This window comes from Helianthus annuus, unplaced genomic scaffold (genome assembly GCF_002127325.2).
Source record: "Helianthus annuus cultivar XRQ/B unplaced genomic scaffold, HanXRQr2.0-SUNRISE HanXRQChr00c001, whole genome shotgun sequence".
Lineage (NCBI taxonomy): Eukaryota > Viridiplantae > Streptophyta > Magnoliopsida > Asterales > Asteraceae > Helianthus > Helianthus annuus.
This window is the reverse complement of record NW_023395517.1, coordinates 711824-726469: the sequence shown is the minus strand read 5'-3', so window position 1 is coordinate 726469 and position 14646 is coordinate 711824. Positions and strand designations below refer to the sequence as shown.

General features: G+C 40.0%; 1 protein-coding gene across 1 annotated transcript; it reads right to left on the bottom strand.

Moving 5' to 3' along the window:
* Window positions 1–576: 576 nt before the first annotated feature.
* On the bottom strand, window positions 577–14356 carry LOC118489683 (probable receptor-like serine/threonine-protein kinase At4g34500). Its single transcript, XM_035987211.1, has 3 exons — window positions 13682–14356; window positions 954–1853; window positions 577–723 (listed from the first exon to the last, which is right to left on the bottom strand). Exons 1-3 carry the CDS (start codon window positions 14354–14356, stop codon window positions 583–585), a joined length of 1716 nt encoding a protein of 571 aa, XP_035843104.1. The 3' UTR covers window positions 577–582.
* Window positions 14357–14646: the final 290 nt, after the last annotated feature.

Genomic DNA, 14646 nt, shown 5'->3' with positions numbered 1-14646 from the left:
GAACCATATCTTTCGATCACCTCGAAGGATCAGGTGTATCCTTCGAGGCTATCCTTCGATCTGAACATCTTTCAAATGTTGTCCAAGTCAAACCGGAGGATGGTTGACTTGGTCAACTTACAATACAAATCAGGACATCGTTACATAAGACCGAATACAGACAAAGTACAGACACAAGTGCACCAACAATAGCTAAAGAAGCATCAACATGACATTCATTTATACAAACAAATTAAGTTATATGCAAAAAAACAAAAAAAAAACAAAAAAAAAAAAAACAGTGCAAGTGTGCAACTCAATCTAACTTGCCTGTTTAAACATATATATGAAACAAGACCCATATGAACGCGAATCTATTATTCAACCCACCCCACCTAATACAGTGACGAAAAATACCTGCAACTAAGCCTCCTTTTCATATACGTGCATTTGTTCATGAGATATTCAGTCGAGAAGGTGTAGCAGTCTTCCTAAGAATCTTCCTGAACTCACATATCAAGGTTGTCAGCAGCTTAAAACTCCACATGATAAAATCATTTTAAATATTTATAACAAAGCAAACTTACAACAGTCAGATTCAGCTTAGTCATCGGTTTGGTCAAGTAACATCTTTTCCTTGTTATGTATTTCAGAATTTTCAGATTTGCCAGTCATGTTCATATCGTTCAATTCACTGGATAGCTCAACTACTTGTGTCTCAATTATGGAAACCTCCGAATTCAACTGGGGCAATGAGAAAGCCAAACAAAAATTAAAATCGAGATTAGAAAATGACGGAATAGGATTGGCAGCCCCAGGAAACTTTGTCTGGCCTTTCTAATTCGATTGGGATAATGGTATAAAAAGTTACCAGACATAATTTTTATTTCATTACATGAACAGAAGTTAAAGCTTTGGTTTATGCATTAAACAAACATGGCTAGATTACATGATAACTATGATCATTAACTTACTTGAAATTCCAATGCCTTCTTAAGTTCTACCAAAACTTTTTTTATGGTCGGTCGTTTTTCTCGTTCAAGATGTAGGCATTGGTAGGCAATCTCTTGAAATGTAGTCAACGATTGCGGCACGATTTGTTCCTTGATTTGTTCAAACACCACCTCAGCATGCTTTCCTTCTTCAAATTTGTTTTTAATGAAATCCGGTAGATAGTGACCCTCATGTTTGTGGATTGCAAACGTTGATCTCCCGCACAAAATCTCAAATAAAACAACACCAAACGAGTAAATATCAGACTCTATGGTTAGGAATCCCGATTGTCTATAAAGTGGGTCCACGTATCCTCTTGTGCCACACGCATGATCGATGATATAGTCAGTTTCCTGATTTATTGAACATATTAGCGAAAGCCCAAAATCAGCCAATTTTGCTTTCCAATCATTCTTTAACAGGATGTTTTCAGTTTTGATGTCCCTATGTATCACCTTTGCTTGTTTTCCTACTCCTCCGTGTAGGAAATCCAACGCTCTTGCAACATCAATGCATATATTAAGTCGTTTCACCCATGTAAGAGAAGTATCATTCAAATACCTATCAAGACTTCCCTTGGACAAATACTCATAGATAAGGACTTTTTCATCATTTTCATCACAGTAGCCTACAAGACGAATGACATTCTCATGATTATACTCCAAAAGAATTTGGAGCTCACTAAAGAATTGTTGTTCTCCTTGACCAAACCTTGTATCCAATCGCTTTGCAACAATGGTTTTAATTCCATCTCCATCTTGAAGGTTTCCTTTGTAGACTTTACCAAATCCTCCCCCACCGATGAAATTGTCATGGTGAAAGTTATGTGTCGCCCGTTTTATGTCTTCAAGTGATATTTTGGGGTTATCCTTGTTGTTGTTCTGTCAAACATGACACACCAAATAAAATAAATATATTAATAACTTTAATAAAGTGGTAATAGAAAACTAAATTGGTATTATCTTTTTTTAAATATTATGAAAAACTATAAATGATGAGTAAATTGATAATTGGGTCACATCATTGATCACAAACACTGAACAACATGATTTTAATATGATGATAAATGTCCCTTATAAATATGCACTGTATTGTGTTTTCTAAATGTTTTGGATTGAACTTTTATTTATTATTATACTTACGTATAAGCAATTCTAGCAAGGTCCTAACTTAATATTCAAAAAGGTAGGATTGATAAATTCCCACAATGTCTAAAAAGTAAACTTGATAGGTTGATGCTAGACATTATAAGGTGGAAAGGATTTTTAACAATGAATTTTATATAATTTGAACCCAACCTCATAAAGCATTCAAATTTGTTTTCTATATAACAGTGAACCATCACACAGATTACTTCTAGGCATTGATGTAGGTCCCTTTTCTCGGAGGATCGAGAACAAACCTATACCTTGTTATACCAACCCACTAGCGAGTGCGGAATCCAAGCTAGTAGGCAAACCGGGATGAGACAAGTATAAACACAACCACACAAAGATTCACCGATTAACACTAGTCGTATTAATGCAAATGAAGGTTTCGGTTACAAGCACAATGTTTACAAATCTAACATGTAAACTCTCAAGTGTGTGTGTGTGAGTTCCGACAGAAAGCTCTCAAAGAAACTCTCTATCTCTCGGTTGTCTTTCTGTCTATGTGTCCTATGAAACTCAACACATGCATGGGTATTTATACCCAGCCCAAGATGCTATGTCCGAAGGATTCGACAGATGGTCCGAAGGATCATCTGTCGACCACATGTTACACGAAAGATCAGCATGGACCTCGAAGGATCATCCTTCGAGGTCTAATGGTCGAACCATATCTTTCGAGCATCTCGAAGGATCAGTTGTATCCTTCGAGGCTATCCTTCGATCCAGACAAACATCTTTCTAACTGTTGACCAAGTCAAACCGGAGGATGGTTGACTTTGTCAACTTACAGTACTGACATGGACATCGTTTACATACAGACCGAAAACAGACAAAGTACAGACACAAGTGCACCAACAAACTCCCCCTTGGCTGTAGCTTTGTCTTTGATCTCTAAGCTTCGTCTTGTTCTTCTAAAAGTGTAGACTCGTCTTGAACTTCGACGGTCTTTGGTCTTCAGGTCTTCAAGACTCTGATGTCCTATCATGTCTTCAATGTCGGAGGATCTTCAAAGTCTTCACGTCTTGAAAGCAGGAAGTGTATCAACAAACTACCCGTATCATGTAGGAAGTGTGTTGAAAAACTCCCCCTTAACATAAGCTCCCCCTTGAGTTATGCTCGTGAAATACTTTAACTTTATGAAGTAAGATCCTTGAGGTGTTGATGATGGCCAGCGGCAACTCGATCATCTTCATCTTTTGAGCGCCTTCTCGTCGTGTCTTCATTCCAAAGCTTGTCATCGACCATGTTCTCCTAGCCTTTAGAATCTGCACATGCAAGAAATCTAAACGCATAATGAGAACAACTGCTTGGAATATAGTTAACATAAACACATGACACACGAATGACCATGTCATAATCAAACACCGTCCGACAGTTTGAAAGTTTTTCAAATTTATCAATTTTAAATTTTAACTTTCAAAACATGCAAATTTTGACCGTTTATGAAGATTTAGTCAGTTCGGTTTTCAGTCAGGTTTCAGGTAACGAAGACTTGAGCTCCAACATCGTACGATCGAAAATAAAGTAGAAAGAAAATCTTTTTGGCTTTTATAAAGTTTATATTAAAACAAGCCTAAAATCTTTTTGGTATTTTTGGAATTAAAAGACAACAATTTAAAATCCTTTGAGTGTTATCAAACGACATCACCGCTAATGTCGTGCTGATATGCACCAAACGACGAAACTGTTTAAAAGAAATAATAAAAGTTAAGCAGTAAATAAATATATACAAACATTCTTTTTGCGAGTTTCGAGGGTAAGAGAATCATATCAGTGTACGGTCATGCCAAAACACTCTTGTTGTTCAGTTAGTTAATATTAAGATAAGCATCCTATAACAATTATCGGTATTGTTGTCCACTTAAGCTCAACTTATCAGATGTAATCATGTTTAGAGGATACGTTAAGGTATGATTTATACTTACCGACCGGTGTTCATCCACATCACGACACATTCCCGTATCAAGGTATGCACGAGAGTTCATCTAACCGGTGAGTATACCGATTATCATCTGTTTGACCGTATAAATTGTGAGATACTCACTTATTTTGATTTGAAAACAAGCCCTATGTGATATAATCACTTATTGATGAGGAACTTGATTTTCATATGCATGAGGGCACAGGTGCAAGTCCGTGAACAGGTCAGTACTTCCGTACAGCAGAGAGACGAACTTGACACCCGGATAAATGTGATATTTTATCACTTATTTGATATGGACATGTGATTGTTTATCACTTATTGAGGTCAAATGCAGTATGCAATATGTACACGTATGTATAGTATCATGGAAGATCTAGACTTGCGTCCCCGTTATTTTTCGGTAAAAGATACAACCATGATACCCAGATGATAAGCAGCATAAAGACCGAATATCTCAGAACCTCGGCAATCTATCAAACGAAATTTCGGTACTAAGACCATATGCCAATGAATGGTTCCCACCTGGTCTTCAGTCGATTAAGATTTATATCACCCTGCACACTTTAAAATGATTGTGAGCCTACCGATACATCTTATATAGAGCTGCTTATCGTTTTTCATTTAAGGTTTAAGGAAGTTTGGATAGACCACTGATGTACTATCATTTTCTCTTTTGCTCGCCAGGAAACTCATTTTTGTTTTTCTATTGTTTTTGTGTTTTTGAAATTTTTCGATGTTTTTGTATTTTCCGATTTTTGGATTTACTCCCCCTAAAATCAATAAACTAAGACAAATTTAAAACACACAAAGATATTTACAAAAATGATTTTCCGATGTTGGTTTTACTCTTGCTTGACCTTAATGCCGTTTACCAATAATAAAAAGTCAAATCTAGATTTGTCAAAAGCTTTGGTAAATAAGTCGGCACGTTGGTCATCGGTGTGGACCTTAACAACATCGATTAGCCTTTTCTCAAAGCAATCACGTATGAAGTGATATTTGATTTCGATGTGTTTGGTCTTTGAATGCTGCACAGGATTTCTAGTGATATCTAAAGCAGCAGAATTATCAACGTAAATAGGAGTAGTTAGGAATTCAAAACCGTAGTCCCGCATTTGTTGTTGGATCCAAAGAACTTGGGAGCAACAACTTGAGGCAGCAATGTATTCAGCTTCGCATGTTGATGTAGCTACACACGTCTGCTTCTTGCACTGCCATGTAACTAGGCGATTTCCTAAGAACTGACATCCAGCCGTTGTGGATTTACCGTCGATTTTGCATCCGCCAAAATCAGAATCACTGAATGCGACCAATTCAAAGTTATTATCCCTAGGGTACCACAGACCGGTGTCAGGGTACGCCTTCAAATAACGAAAAATCCTTTTGACAGCAGCAAGATGTGAGGCCTTCGGGTTAACTTGATATCTGGCAAGCAGGCACGTCGGGTACATTATGTCTGGCCTTGATGCTGTGAGGTACATAAGAGATCCGATCATAGCGCGATAGATTGAAGGGCTAACAGCTTCTCCCTTCAAGTCTGGAGTAATTCCGTGATTAGTTGGCAATGGGGTACCAATGGGCGTTGCATCATACATCTGGAACCGGCTCAAGATGTCACCAACATATTTAGTCTGATGGATGAATATCCCAGACTCTGTTTGTTGAACTTGTAGGCCCAAGAAGAAAGTCATTTCCCCCATAGCACTCATCTCGAATTTATCCTGCATAATGCGCTCGAATTCCCTACACAAGACATCATTAGTAGAACCAAAAATAATGTCATCAACGTATACCTGTACCAGAAGAAGATCTCCATCTTGTTCCTTGATGAAAAGAGTACAGTCGATAAGACCTCTACGAAAACCGTTCTCCAGCAGATAGTGAGATAAGGTTGCATACCAAGCTCGCGGTGCTTGATGTAGACCATAGAGAGCTTTGTTGAGCAACCAAACCCGATCGGGATGGACAGGATCTTCAAAACCTGGAGGTTGTTCGACGTACACCTCTTCTTCAACCACACCATGTAAAAATGCACTTTTCACGTCCATCTGATAGACCTTGAATCCTTTGAAGGACGCATAGGCTAGAAAGATTCGAATTGCTTCGAGACGTGCAACAGGTGCATAGACTTCGTTGTAGTCGATCCCTTCAATCTGACGAAAACCTTGAACGACTAAACGAGCTTTGTTTCGGATAACAACTCTGCGGTCATCCTTTTTGCATTTGAAAACCCAACGGGTACCAATCTTCTTGTATCCAGCAGGTTTCTCTACTAGTTTCCAGACACCCAGCTTCTGGAATTGTTGCAGTTCTTCCTACATTGCCTCAACCCAAGCGTTATCTTTCAAGGCTTCTTTCCACGTTCTGGGTTCTTCTTGTGAGACATAACACGCGAAGGACCAGTCGTTTTGTTGCCCGGATTCTCGAATAGCTGCATACAAGCCTGCATTGTTGTTGTTTCGCAACATGTTTCTTGTTTGTACGCCACTTTGCACATTTCCAATGATGTTTTGTTGAGGATGGGTATTATGAATCCTTGTTTCTGGATTATCTGGAACTGGAACATTTATACCCAGGTTGTTAAGATTAAGATCAACAACCAATTCAAGACCCGGAATTGACGAAGAGGATGATGCAGTAGTCTCAGCTGTTCTATGTGTATCCACTGGAGGAGTACCCTCTGAAGTACCATGAACTGCTGTTGTAGGAGCTTCTTGATCTGCATCTAGAAATTCATCATCCTCTGAAGATTCGTTCAATTCGTTTGCATCATGAAAATCCTCATTGTTGAGAGTATTGTTGTTCACCGAAGAAGATGGTTCTTGATTCACAAGAATCGGACGAACCACCGGTGAAACTGTTGCATTGTCACTCTCGAAAAACATCCTAGCCGCAGCATTTTCTTCAACGGCTTCAACATTGATCGAATTGAAGAAGTCATCGTATTCAAACATCCAAGGTTGACCCGGATTTTTGACTGGCAAGGTGTGCCTTTGTACTCTGACCTCAGACCATTCCTCGACCCTTTTAGTCTCTAGATTCCAGACTCGTAAGTTAGGGGTGGCATACCCAAGAAAGTATCCATCAATTGCTCTTGCCCCAAACTTTCCATTAGGATCGATGATTGTGCAAGGAGCTCCAAACGGTTCGAGATAAGACAAATCTGGTTTCCGTTTTTGAAGAAGCTCAAAGCAGGTCTTGTTGTGTCTTTTGACTGTAAGGACTCTATTCAGTGTGTAACATGCAGAGGCCACAGCTTCAGTCCAGAATGGAATGGGCAACTGCGACTCTACCAACATTGTCCTAGCAGTCTCGATCAATGTGCGGTTCTTACGTTCAGCGACACCATTCTGTTGAGGAGTATAAGCTGCACTAAACTCATGAAGAATACCCTTTGAAGTGCAGAACTCCGCCATGGAATGATTCTTAAATTCAGTACCATTGTCGCTACGTATCCGCCTAACCTTCAACTTATACAAATTCTCAATCTGAATGATCAAGTTTTTGATAATGCCAAAGGTTTCACTCTTGTGTGCCATGAACGCAACCCAAGAAAATCTTGAATAATCATCAGTAACCACGAGGCAGTATTGATCACCTCGAATACTCTTGTGCTTGACAGGACCGAATAAATCCATGTGCAAGCGTTCAAGAGGAACTGCCACCGTGTTGATCTTCTTTGTAGGGTGCTTCTTCTTTGTTTGCTTTCCTTTCTGGCACGAAACACAGATGTCTTGAAGATGAAAATTCTTGAGGGGAACACCATTCACCAATTCATTTGAAACCAAATGATTCATTTTGCGTAAGTGAATGTGACCCATTCGTCTGTGCCAAGAGATAGTGTCCTTTTCTGTGGCTTTGGAAACGAAACATGTTGCTTGTGCAGACGTAGTAATAGCCTGGCTCATGTCAAGGACGTACAAATCATTTATCCTTGGAGCCGACAAGAGAATCCATTCTTTTGGAATTTTGAAGCCGGGTTTCAGCACATAACATCCATTAGCATCAAAGTGTACTGAAAATTCTTGTCACAAATTTGAGAAACACTAAGAAGATTGTGATCAAGTTGTTGCACAAAATTGATCTTGTCAAAGCTGACAATCCCGTTAGATATCATTCCTTCACCCGTTATATATCCACCTTTATCTCCAGCAAAAGCAACATAACCTCCTCTAATAGATTTAACGTCGTAGAGAAGCTTCATGTCGCCTGTCATGTGCCTGGATGCCCCACTATCAACAATCCAGTGACTACTGATAGTTCCTCCTGAAGCACCCTGCACATGAACTCAAATGAATTAGTTGGAGATGGGGACCCAAGCCATTGTGGTCTTGGGTCTTCCATTTTCATCAATGACAATAACTTCTTGTCTTTGATGGTTGGTGAATTGTGATGGTCCCCCTGATTCAGTAACCGTTTTTGGTTTCCAAGTCTGTTTGGTTTCACCAGTGTTTTTCTTTAAAAGTTTAACTTCTTGATGATTTGAAGTTTTAGAATTGTCTGGTTTTACAACAACAGATTGTTTTTGAACCGCATCGGTTTTAATCGCTTTTTCTATCTTTTTGACCTGTTGGCGTTTCTGTTTCTTTTCCCTTTCTTTTACAAGGCGGGGATCTTGTTTTGTGGAAACAGTTGGCTTACGGTCAGTTTTGCCACGGGGATCATCAACCTTTCCTTTCTGCTTATGAAGATATGGGCAGTTTCTAATAATGTGCCCAATGGTTCCACACTCAAAACATGATCTTCGTTCTACAAACCCCGAAGAATCATGTGATCGTCTAGCCGATGATGTTGAACTTTGTGAACCCGAGGTACTAGGCTTTGAACTGCTTGGTTCATTTCTTTTCTCGACAATTGTTTTCTTGACAAAATCTAAGTTAGATTGATTTTCAAACTTTTCAATTTTGTCTGTTCCCGTCGATTTCACAAAGTTAACATTCTTCTTCTTCTTTTGGTTCGGCTTCTTGTTAGCTTGAGCCGGTGTTTTACCTTTGGGTTTGGTGTGATTTTGCTGTGTTGGCACGGTTGGTAATTTCTTGTTACCAAATTGTTTTCGAATTTCAGCCTTTGGAATAGGAGGACACTGTGTAACTGTAACTTTAGGTCCTGCCTTTCCCAAGAACTTACTCGTTGAATTCTCAAAGACTTTGCAGATTAAGGATTGATTAACATTCTTAATGGGAAAATCTTTGTCTGAGTAAATTTTATCATCACCAACTAGAGTGTACAGCAAATTCACACTCTCCGGCTCTTCTGCAGATGAGGACTCAGTTGCAATAGTCTTAGCGGGTTGAACAGGGGGATCACATAGAATGTGATTCTCAAGAGGTATGTCCTCATTTTTGGCTACCGCATCAGACTTTGCTGGGACAGTATCGTCAGATTCATCATCAGACGAATCAGCATCCTCAATCACAACTGGAGGATCTTGATTCTGTTCAGCACTCACAAATGTATCTGCTGACACATCTGAATCTGAGGATACTTCCTTTTGGTATCCGAGTCCTGCAGCAAACTCCTTAACATCTAGAGGCACAGAAGGTTCAAAGAAAACCCTGTCCTCTTCATCAGGCATGGCATCATAATTATGTCTCACTGGTGGTGGACACTTCTTGTACCCTATGCATGTGACATCTCTCTTTTCCTTCTGAACGTCAATGATGTGATCTAACACATAGCTAGAACTCAAATAACTGTCTAGCTTGAGTTGGATCGCATCACTTTCGGTTTTCACACAAGCCATCTCTTTTTGCATACTCTCAAGGCGAGATATATACAAATTAATATCAGTTTGTTTTCTTGAAACCATTTTAGTCAGTTCAGTTTTATCCTTCTTTAACGTTTCAATTACTGACTTAAATTCTTTTTCATGGTTTTCATAAAACATGTTGGCTTCTGTGCATTTAGAGAGGTCCACAGTCAATTTCTGATTGTGGAGAAAGGTCACATCATATTTTTCTTGCAAAGCGTCATGCTTACTTTGCAAGTCACTCAGATTCTCATTCACAGTAGTATGTTTGTCTTGCAAGTCAAACAAACTAGCTTGTAAAGCATCATGTTTGCCTTGCAACTCAGACATATTTTTCTCCATTTCAGCACATCTAGCATGCATCCTAGCACATTCATCACAATTAACAGCAGTGGGTTCATCGACACATACCTGACTTGATGAACCGTCGACATTAGCCATAAAGGCTGAATGGAGAGAAGACGAAGTATAAGCAGCTTGATCCACCAGAATAGATCTTCTTTGAGTTTCTGCTGCAGCTTCCTCCAGGAGTTCATCAATATCTGCATCGATTGCTGCATTCAATGTCTCACCCACATGATCATCACCAGAATTAGATGATTCTTCATCAACACTTCTGCTGTACCCAGAAGAGTCTTCATCTTCAGACGATTCACCACCACTGGCAGAAGATTCTCCACCACTGGTGTGAATTAGCTCCTTCACAATCTGAGCAAAACATGCTGTTCCATCGGGAGCATCACCACCCAACTGGATTGACCAGTCACAACCTTCATCTACCTGAACTGCAAGTGCCCGGTTGGTTTGGTTGTTGACGGGTACCATGGTACGATCATTGTTTCTGTTCTGCCGATTGCCTTGGTTTCTGAAGGGGTTTTGATTTCCGTGCTGGGCTGGCTTGGTGCATTCCCGTTTAAAGTGACCCCGTTCACCACAATTGAAGCACTTTACAGCTTGCTTATCGAACCCATACTTGGTGTCTCGCTTACTTTCCAAGCTGGTTCTTCCAGTACTCTCCATCCAATCCTTTGCTCTTCTCACAGCACTCGCAAAGGCCCACTTGATGTCCATCAAGTCCATCTCCTCTTTATCAATCTGCCTGTAATCTTCTTGTGTCAGATTAATGTTGCCAATCTGACCTTCTATCAACCCACAGTACGCGCTCACTACAGTGTTAAGCAGCTCCATGTGTTCCTTAGCCACTTCTACACTGATTTTAGAGAAGCTTGACGTGTCGAGCTGTACTGTACTTGACTTTGATTGTTGACCAGCAGATGATGTTCCTCCATAACATGCACGTTGTTGTTGTTGAGCAGGAGGAGGTGGAGGTGGTTGGATTGGATTTCCATACATGTCTGTGGTGGGAGGTGGCTTAACAGGAACTTGTATTGGATTGCCAAAACAATCTGTGCTTGTGACAAACGCTGTTTGAAGTGGAGCATGTGAACCGGTTCTTGCAGACGAAGAACTGGAAGTTCCACAGTACATTTCTGGATTCTGTGGCAATGGAACTCTCTTCGCCTTCAATGTTTCCTCCTGATCCTTGTTTTCCAACAGTTGAACGAATTCGTTGATATTAGTGGTTCTCAACACCCCGTTGTACTTCAGGATTTCCAAGAAACTACTCCATTGAGGAGGCAAAGCATCAGCAAACTTCTTCACAACTTCAGCTTGAGTTGTCACAACACTATAATTATCCAATTCCGTAAGCAGATGATAAAATCGGCTTGTCATATCTCCCAAGGACTCCTTATCCATACAAGTGAAGCCTTCGAATTCTTTCTTGAGAAGATCATGACGCATTTGACGTGTTGCTGCATTTCCCACTCCTCTGTTTTTCAATCCATCCCATAACTTCTTTGTTGTCTTGAAGCTGACAAACTGATGGTAGATATCCTTGCTCAACGCCTGAGTGAGAATGGCGTATGCCTTCTTTTCCAGATCATAGGTTTTCTTTTTATCTTCTGGAAGATCAGCAAACGTAGTAGAATCTGAAGCAGCAACCTCGATGGCTTGATCGAAATCTGTGGTGAAACGTATCCACAGTTCCGTATTTTGACCAAGAACATATGTTTTAAATCTCTCAACCCATCCTGGATATTCATTCAAATGCATCAACTTTGGAGGTCGATTCAAACTTCCTGTTTCACTTTCGCTTAGTAGAATACTTTGAATGCTCGGAGTTTGATTCGATACCAAAGCCCATTGATTTCCCTGAGAAGATGTCGATACCGGCGACTCGGCCCATAAAGGAGATGACCTGGTATTCGTGTATTTTCCATCGTCTGGAGCCGATGTACCCCACCATGAGGGAGTGACATTTGATCTTGTATATTCACCATTGTCTGGAGCCGGAGTTCCCCACCAACTCGGATTCATGATAGATAAGCAAAATAAATGCTAAGTAAGAATGATCCGAAAGATAACACAACCGAAGGTTCCTGGTCGAAAGATCTGAAATCACAGAAAGTTGTTAACAATAAACAGATCACAATCGAAAGATATAATCTTGTTCGAAGGATCAACAGTACTCGAAGGATTACTGTTGACTCTCGAACAATGATCTCGAAAGACTCAAGAACACGAAGGATTCCCTTTTGAAAGATCCTTATCTTTCGTGTTAAATCCTTATCTTTCGATCAACAGATCTCGAAAGATTCACCAATACGAAGGATCCTAATCTTTCGGACACTAGTCTTTCGAAAAGATTCCTCTGTCGAAGGATATGTTTCAGACTTCGAAGGATGGGTCGAAGGATATATATCTTTCGAGCCCTCCTTGATCGAAAGATATCGAAGGATGATCTTTCGATGTCGAAAGATATCTTTCGAGAGCTCTGACACAAACTGATCTGATGTGAAAGGTTGGTGAAAAGGTGACAGGTTGGTAAGGTCAACTTTCGGCAAAAGGTATGGTCAGACGTACTTTCCCACCAACTTTGAAAAGATTGCCCAAAAAGGAAAACCTTATCTTCACACTAGTCACCGGAAACCTTGACCGGAACTTGACCGGAAATACCAAGTTACTTAAAAATACTTTTTCAAGTTACCCAACCCAACCTTGAACACTCCCGAAGGTTTAGAAACCGTTTTTCAGTTTAAACAAGCAAGAAAAACCACCAAAAACGAGTGCTAAACCAAGTGTTCAAACACACCAAACACTTGAACAAACCCGGTTTTAAACAAGGTAAAGAGCGAGGCTCTGATACCACTTGTAGGTCCCTTTTCTCGGAGGATCGAGAACAAACCTATACCTTGTTATACCAACCCACTAGCGAGTGCGGAATCCAAGCTAGTAGGCAAACCGGGATGAGACAAGTATAAACACAACCACACAAAGATTCACCGATTAACACTAGTCGTATTAATGCAAATGAAGGTTTCGGTTACAAGCACAATGTTTACAAATCTAACATGTAAACTCTCAAGTGTGTGTGTGTGAGTTCCGACAGAAAGCTCTCAAAGAAACTCTCTATCTCTCGGTTGTCTTTCTGTCTATGTGTCCTATGAAACTCAACACATGCATGGGTATTTATACCCAGCCCAAGATGCTATGTCCGAAGGATTCGACAGATGGTCCGAAGGATCATCTGTCGACCACATGTTACACGAAAGATCAGCATGGACCTCGAAGGATCATCCTTCGAGGTCTAATGGTCGAACCATATCTTTCGAGCATCTCGAAGGATCAGTTGTATCCTTCGAGGCTATCCTTCGATCCAGACAAACATCTTTCTAACTGTTGACCAAGTCAAACCGGAGGATGGTTGACTTTGTCAACTTACAGTACTGACATGGACATCGTTTACATACAGACCGAAAACAGACAAAGTACAGACACAAGTGCACCAACAATTGATAAACTGAATTTAGAATAGTGACTTACCTGAAAGAATAATGCTTTCTCAAGTTCGTTGACTATGACTTTCATTGTTGGGCGTTGGTCTTGAGTTTCCGCCACACACTGGTGTGCAATTGTAATAAACGTGTGCAAAGAATCCTTGTTGGGTCCTCTATTTAGAACAAATTTGTTTTCACCAATTTTTTCCTTTATTAAAGGATCTATCAACTCTTCTAGTGATCCTGTGTTGAAGCTTCGTCTTGCTACATGGGCCAGCCCTAGCTCACTCTCCTTAAGGTAAATTGGGTCATAGGCTAACCTCCCGCAAAGAATCTCAAACAAGACTACTCCAAAACCATAAACATCTGATTCTCTTTTTACCTTACAAGTCTCCTTATATTCCGGATCTATGTAGCAGTGTTTGCCAATTGGGTCAAGATAGAGAGCTTCGTCTTCTTGATTTGGAGGCAGGAATATGGACCACCAAAAGTTAACAATCTTTGCCTCCAAATTCTTATCCAACCCAATGTTGTAGATCCATATATCACGGTTTATTATCCTCGTTTGGTCTTCCATCTCAGAGTGAATGTACCTTAATGCGTGTGCAACATCAATGCATACTTTCAAACGTTTTTCCCAAGTCAAAAGACGTTTGTCTTTGAGGTTTCCCAAATAATCACCAAGAAATCCATTAGAAAAATCATCAATAATAAGGATCATCTCAGAAGCTTCAAGACAAAATCCAAGCAGATTGACTATGTTGGGATGCTTAACTCCACCGGAAAGAATTTCTATTTCTGTGAGAAACTGTTTTTCTCCAAACAACTTATTTCCAGAAGGGTAGCGTTTGATAAGTACAGTGTTGTGTCTCTTGGATGATGGATTCTCTTTATCGTAATGCTCATGCTCGAGTTCTGCTCTGTAGAAAGCATAGCCATCTCGGGAAGATTCAATTATGAATTCGTCTGAGAAATAATGGGTTGCTGAATGAATATGAGTGAGAGGAATCT

What these genes read in the sequence shown, in the direction of transcription:
- LOC118489683 (XM_035987211.1), bottom strand. Translation starts at nt 14,356, where the DNA reads ATGATCCTTATTATTGATGATTTTTCTAATGGATTTCTTGGTGATTAT. An exon ending in AGAAAGCATTATTCTTTCAG is followed by an intron (nt 1,854 to 13,681) that starts GTAAGTCACTAT and finishes CATGTTTGACAG; the next exon opens with AACAACAACAAGGATAACCC. An exon ending in AGAAGGCATTGGAATTTCAA is followed by an intron (nt 724 to 953) that starts GTAAGTTAATGA and finishes TCATTGCCCCAG; the next exon opens with TTGAATTCGGAGGTTTCCAT.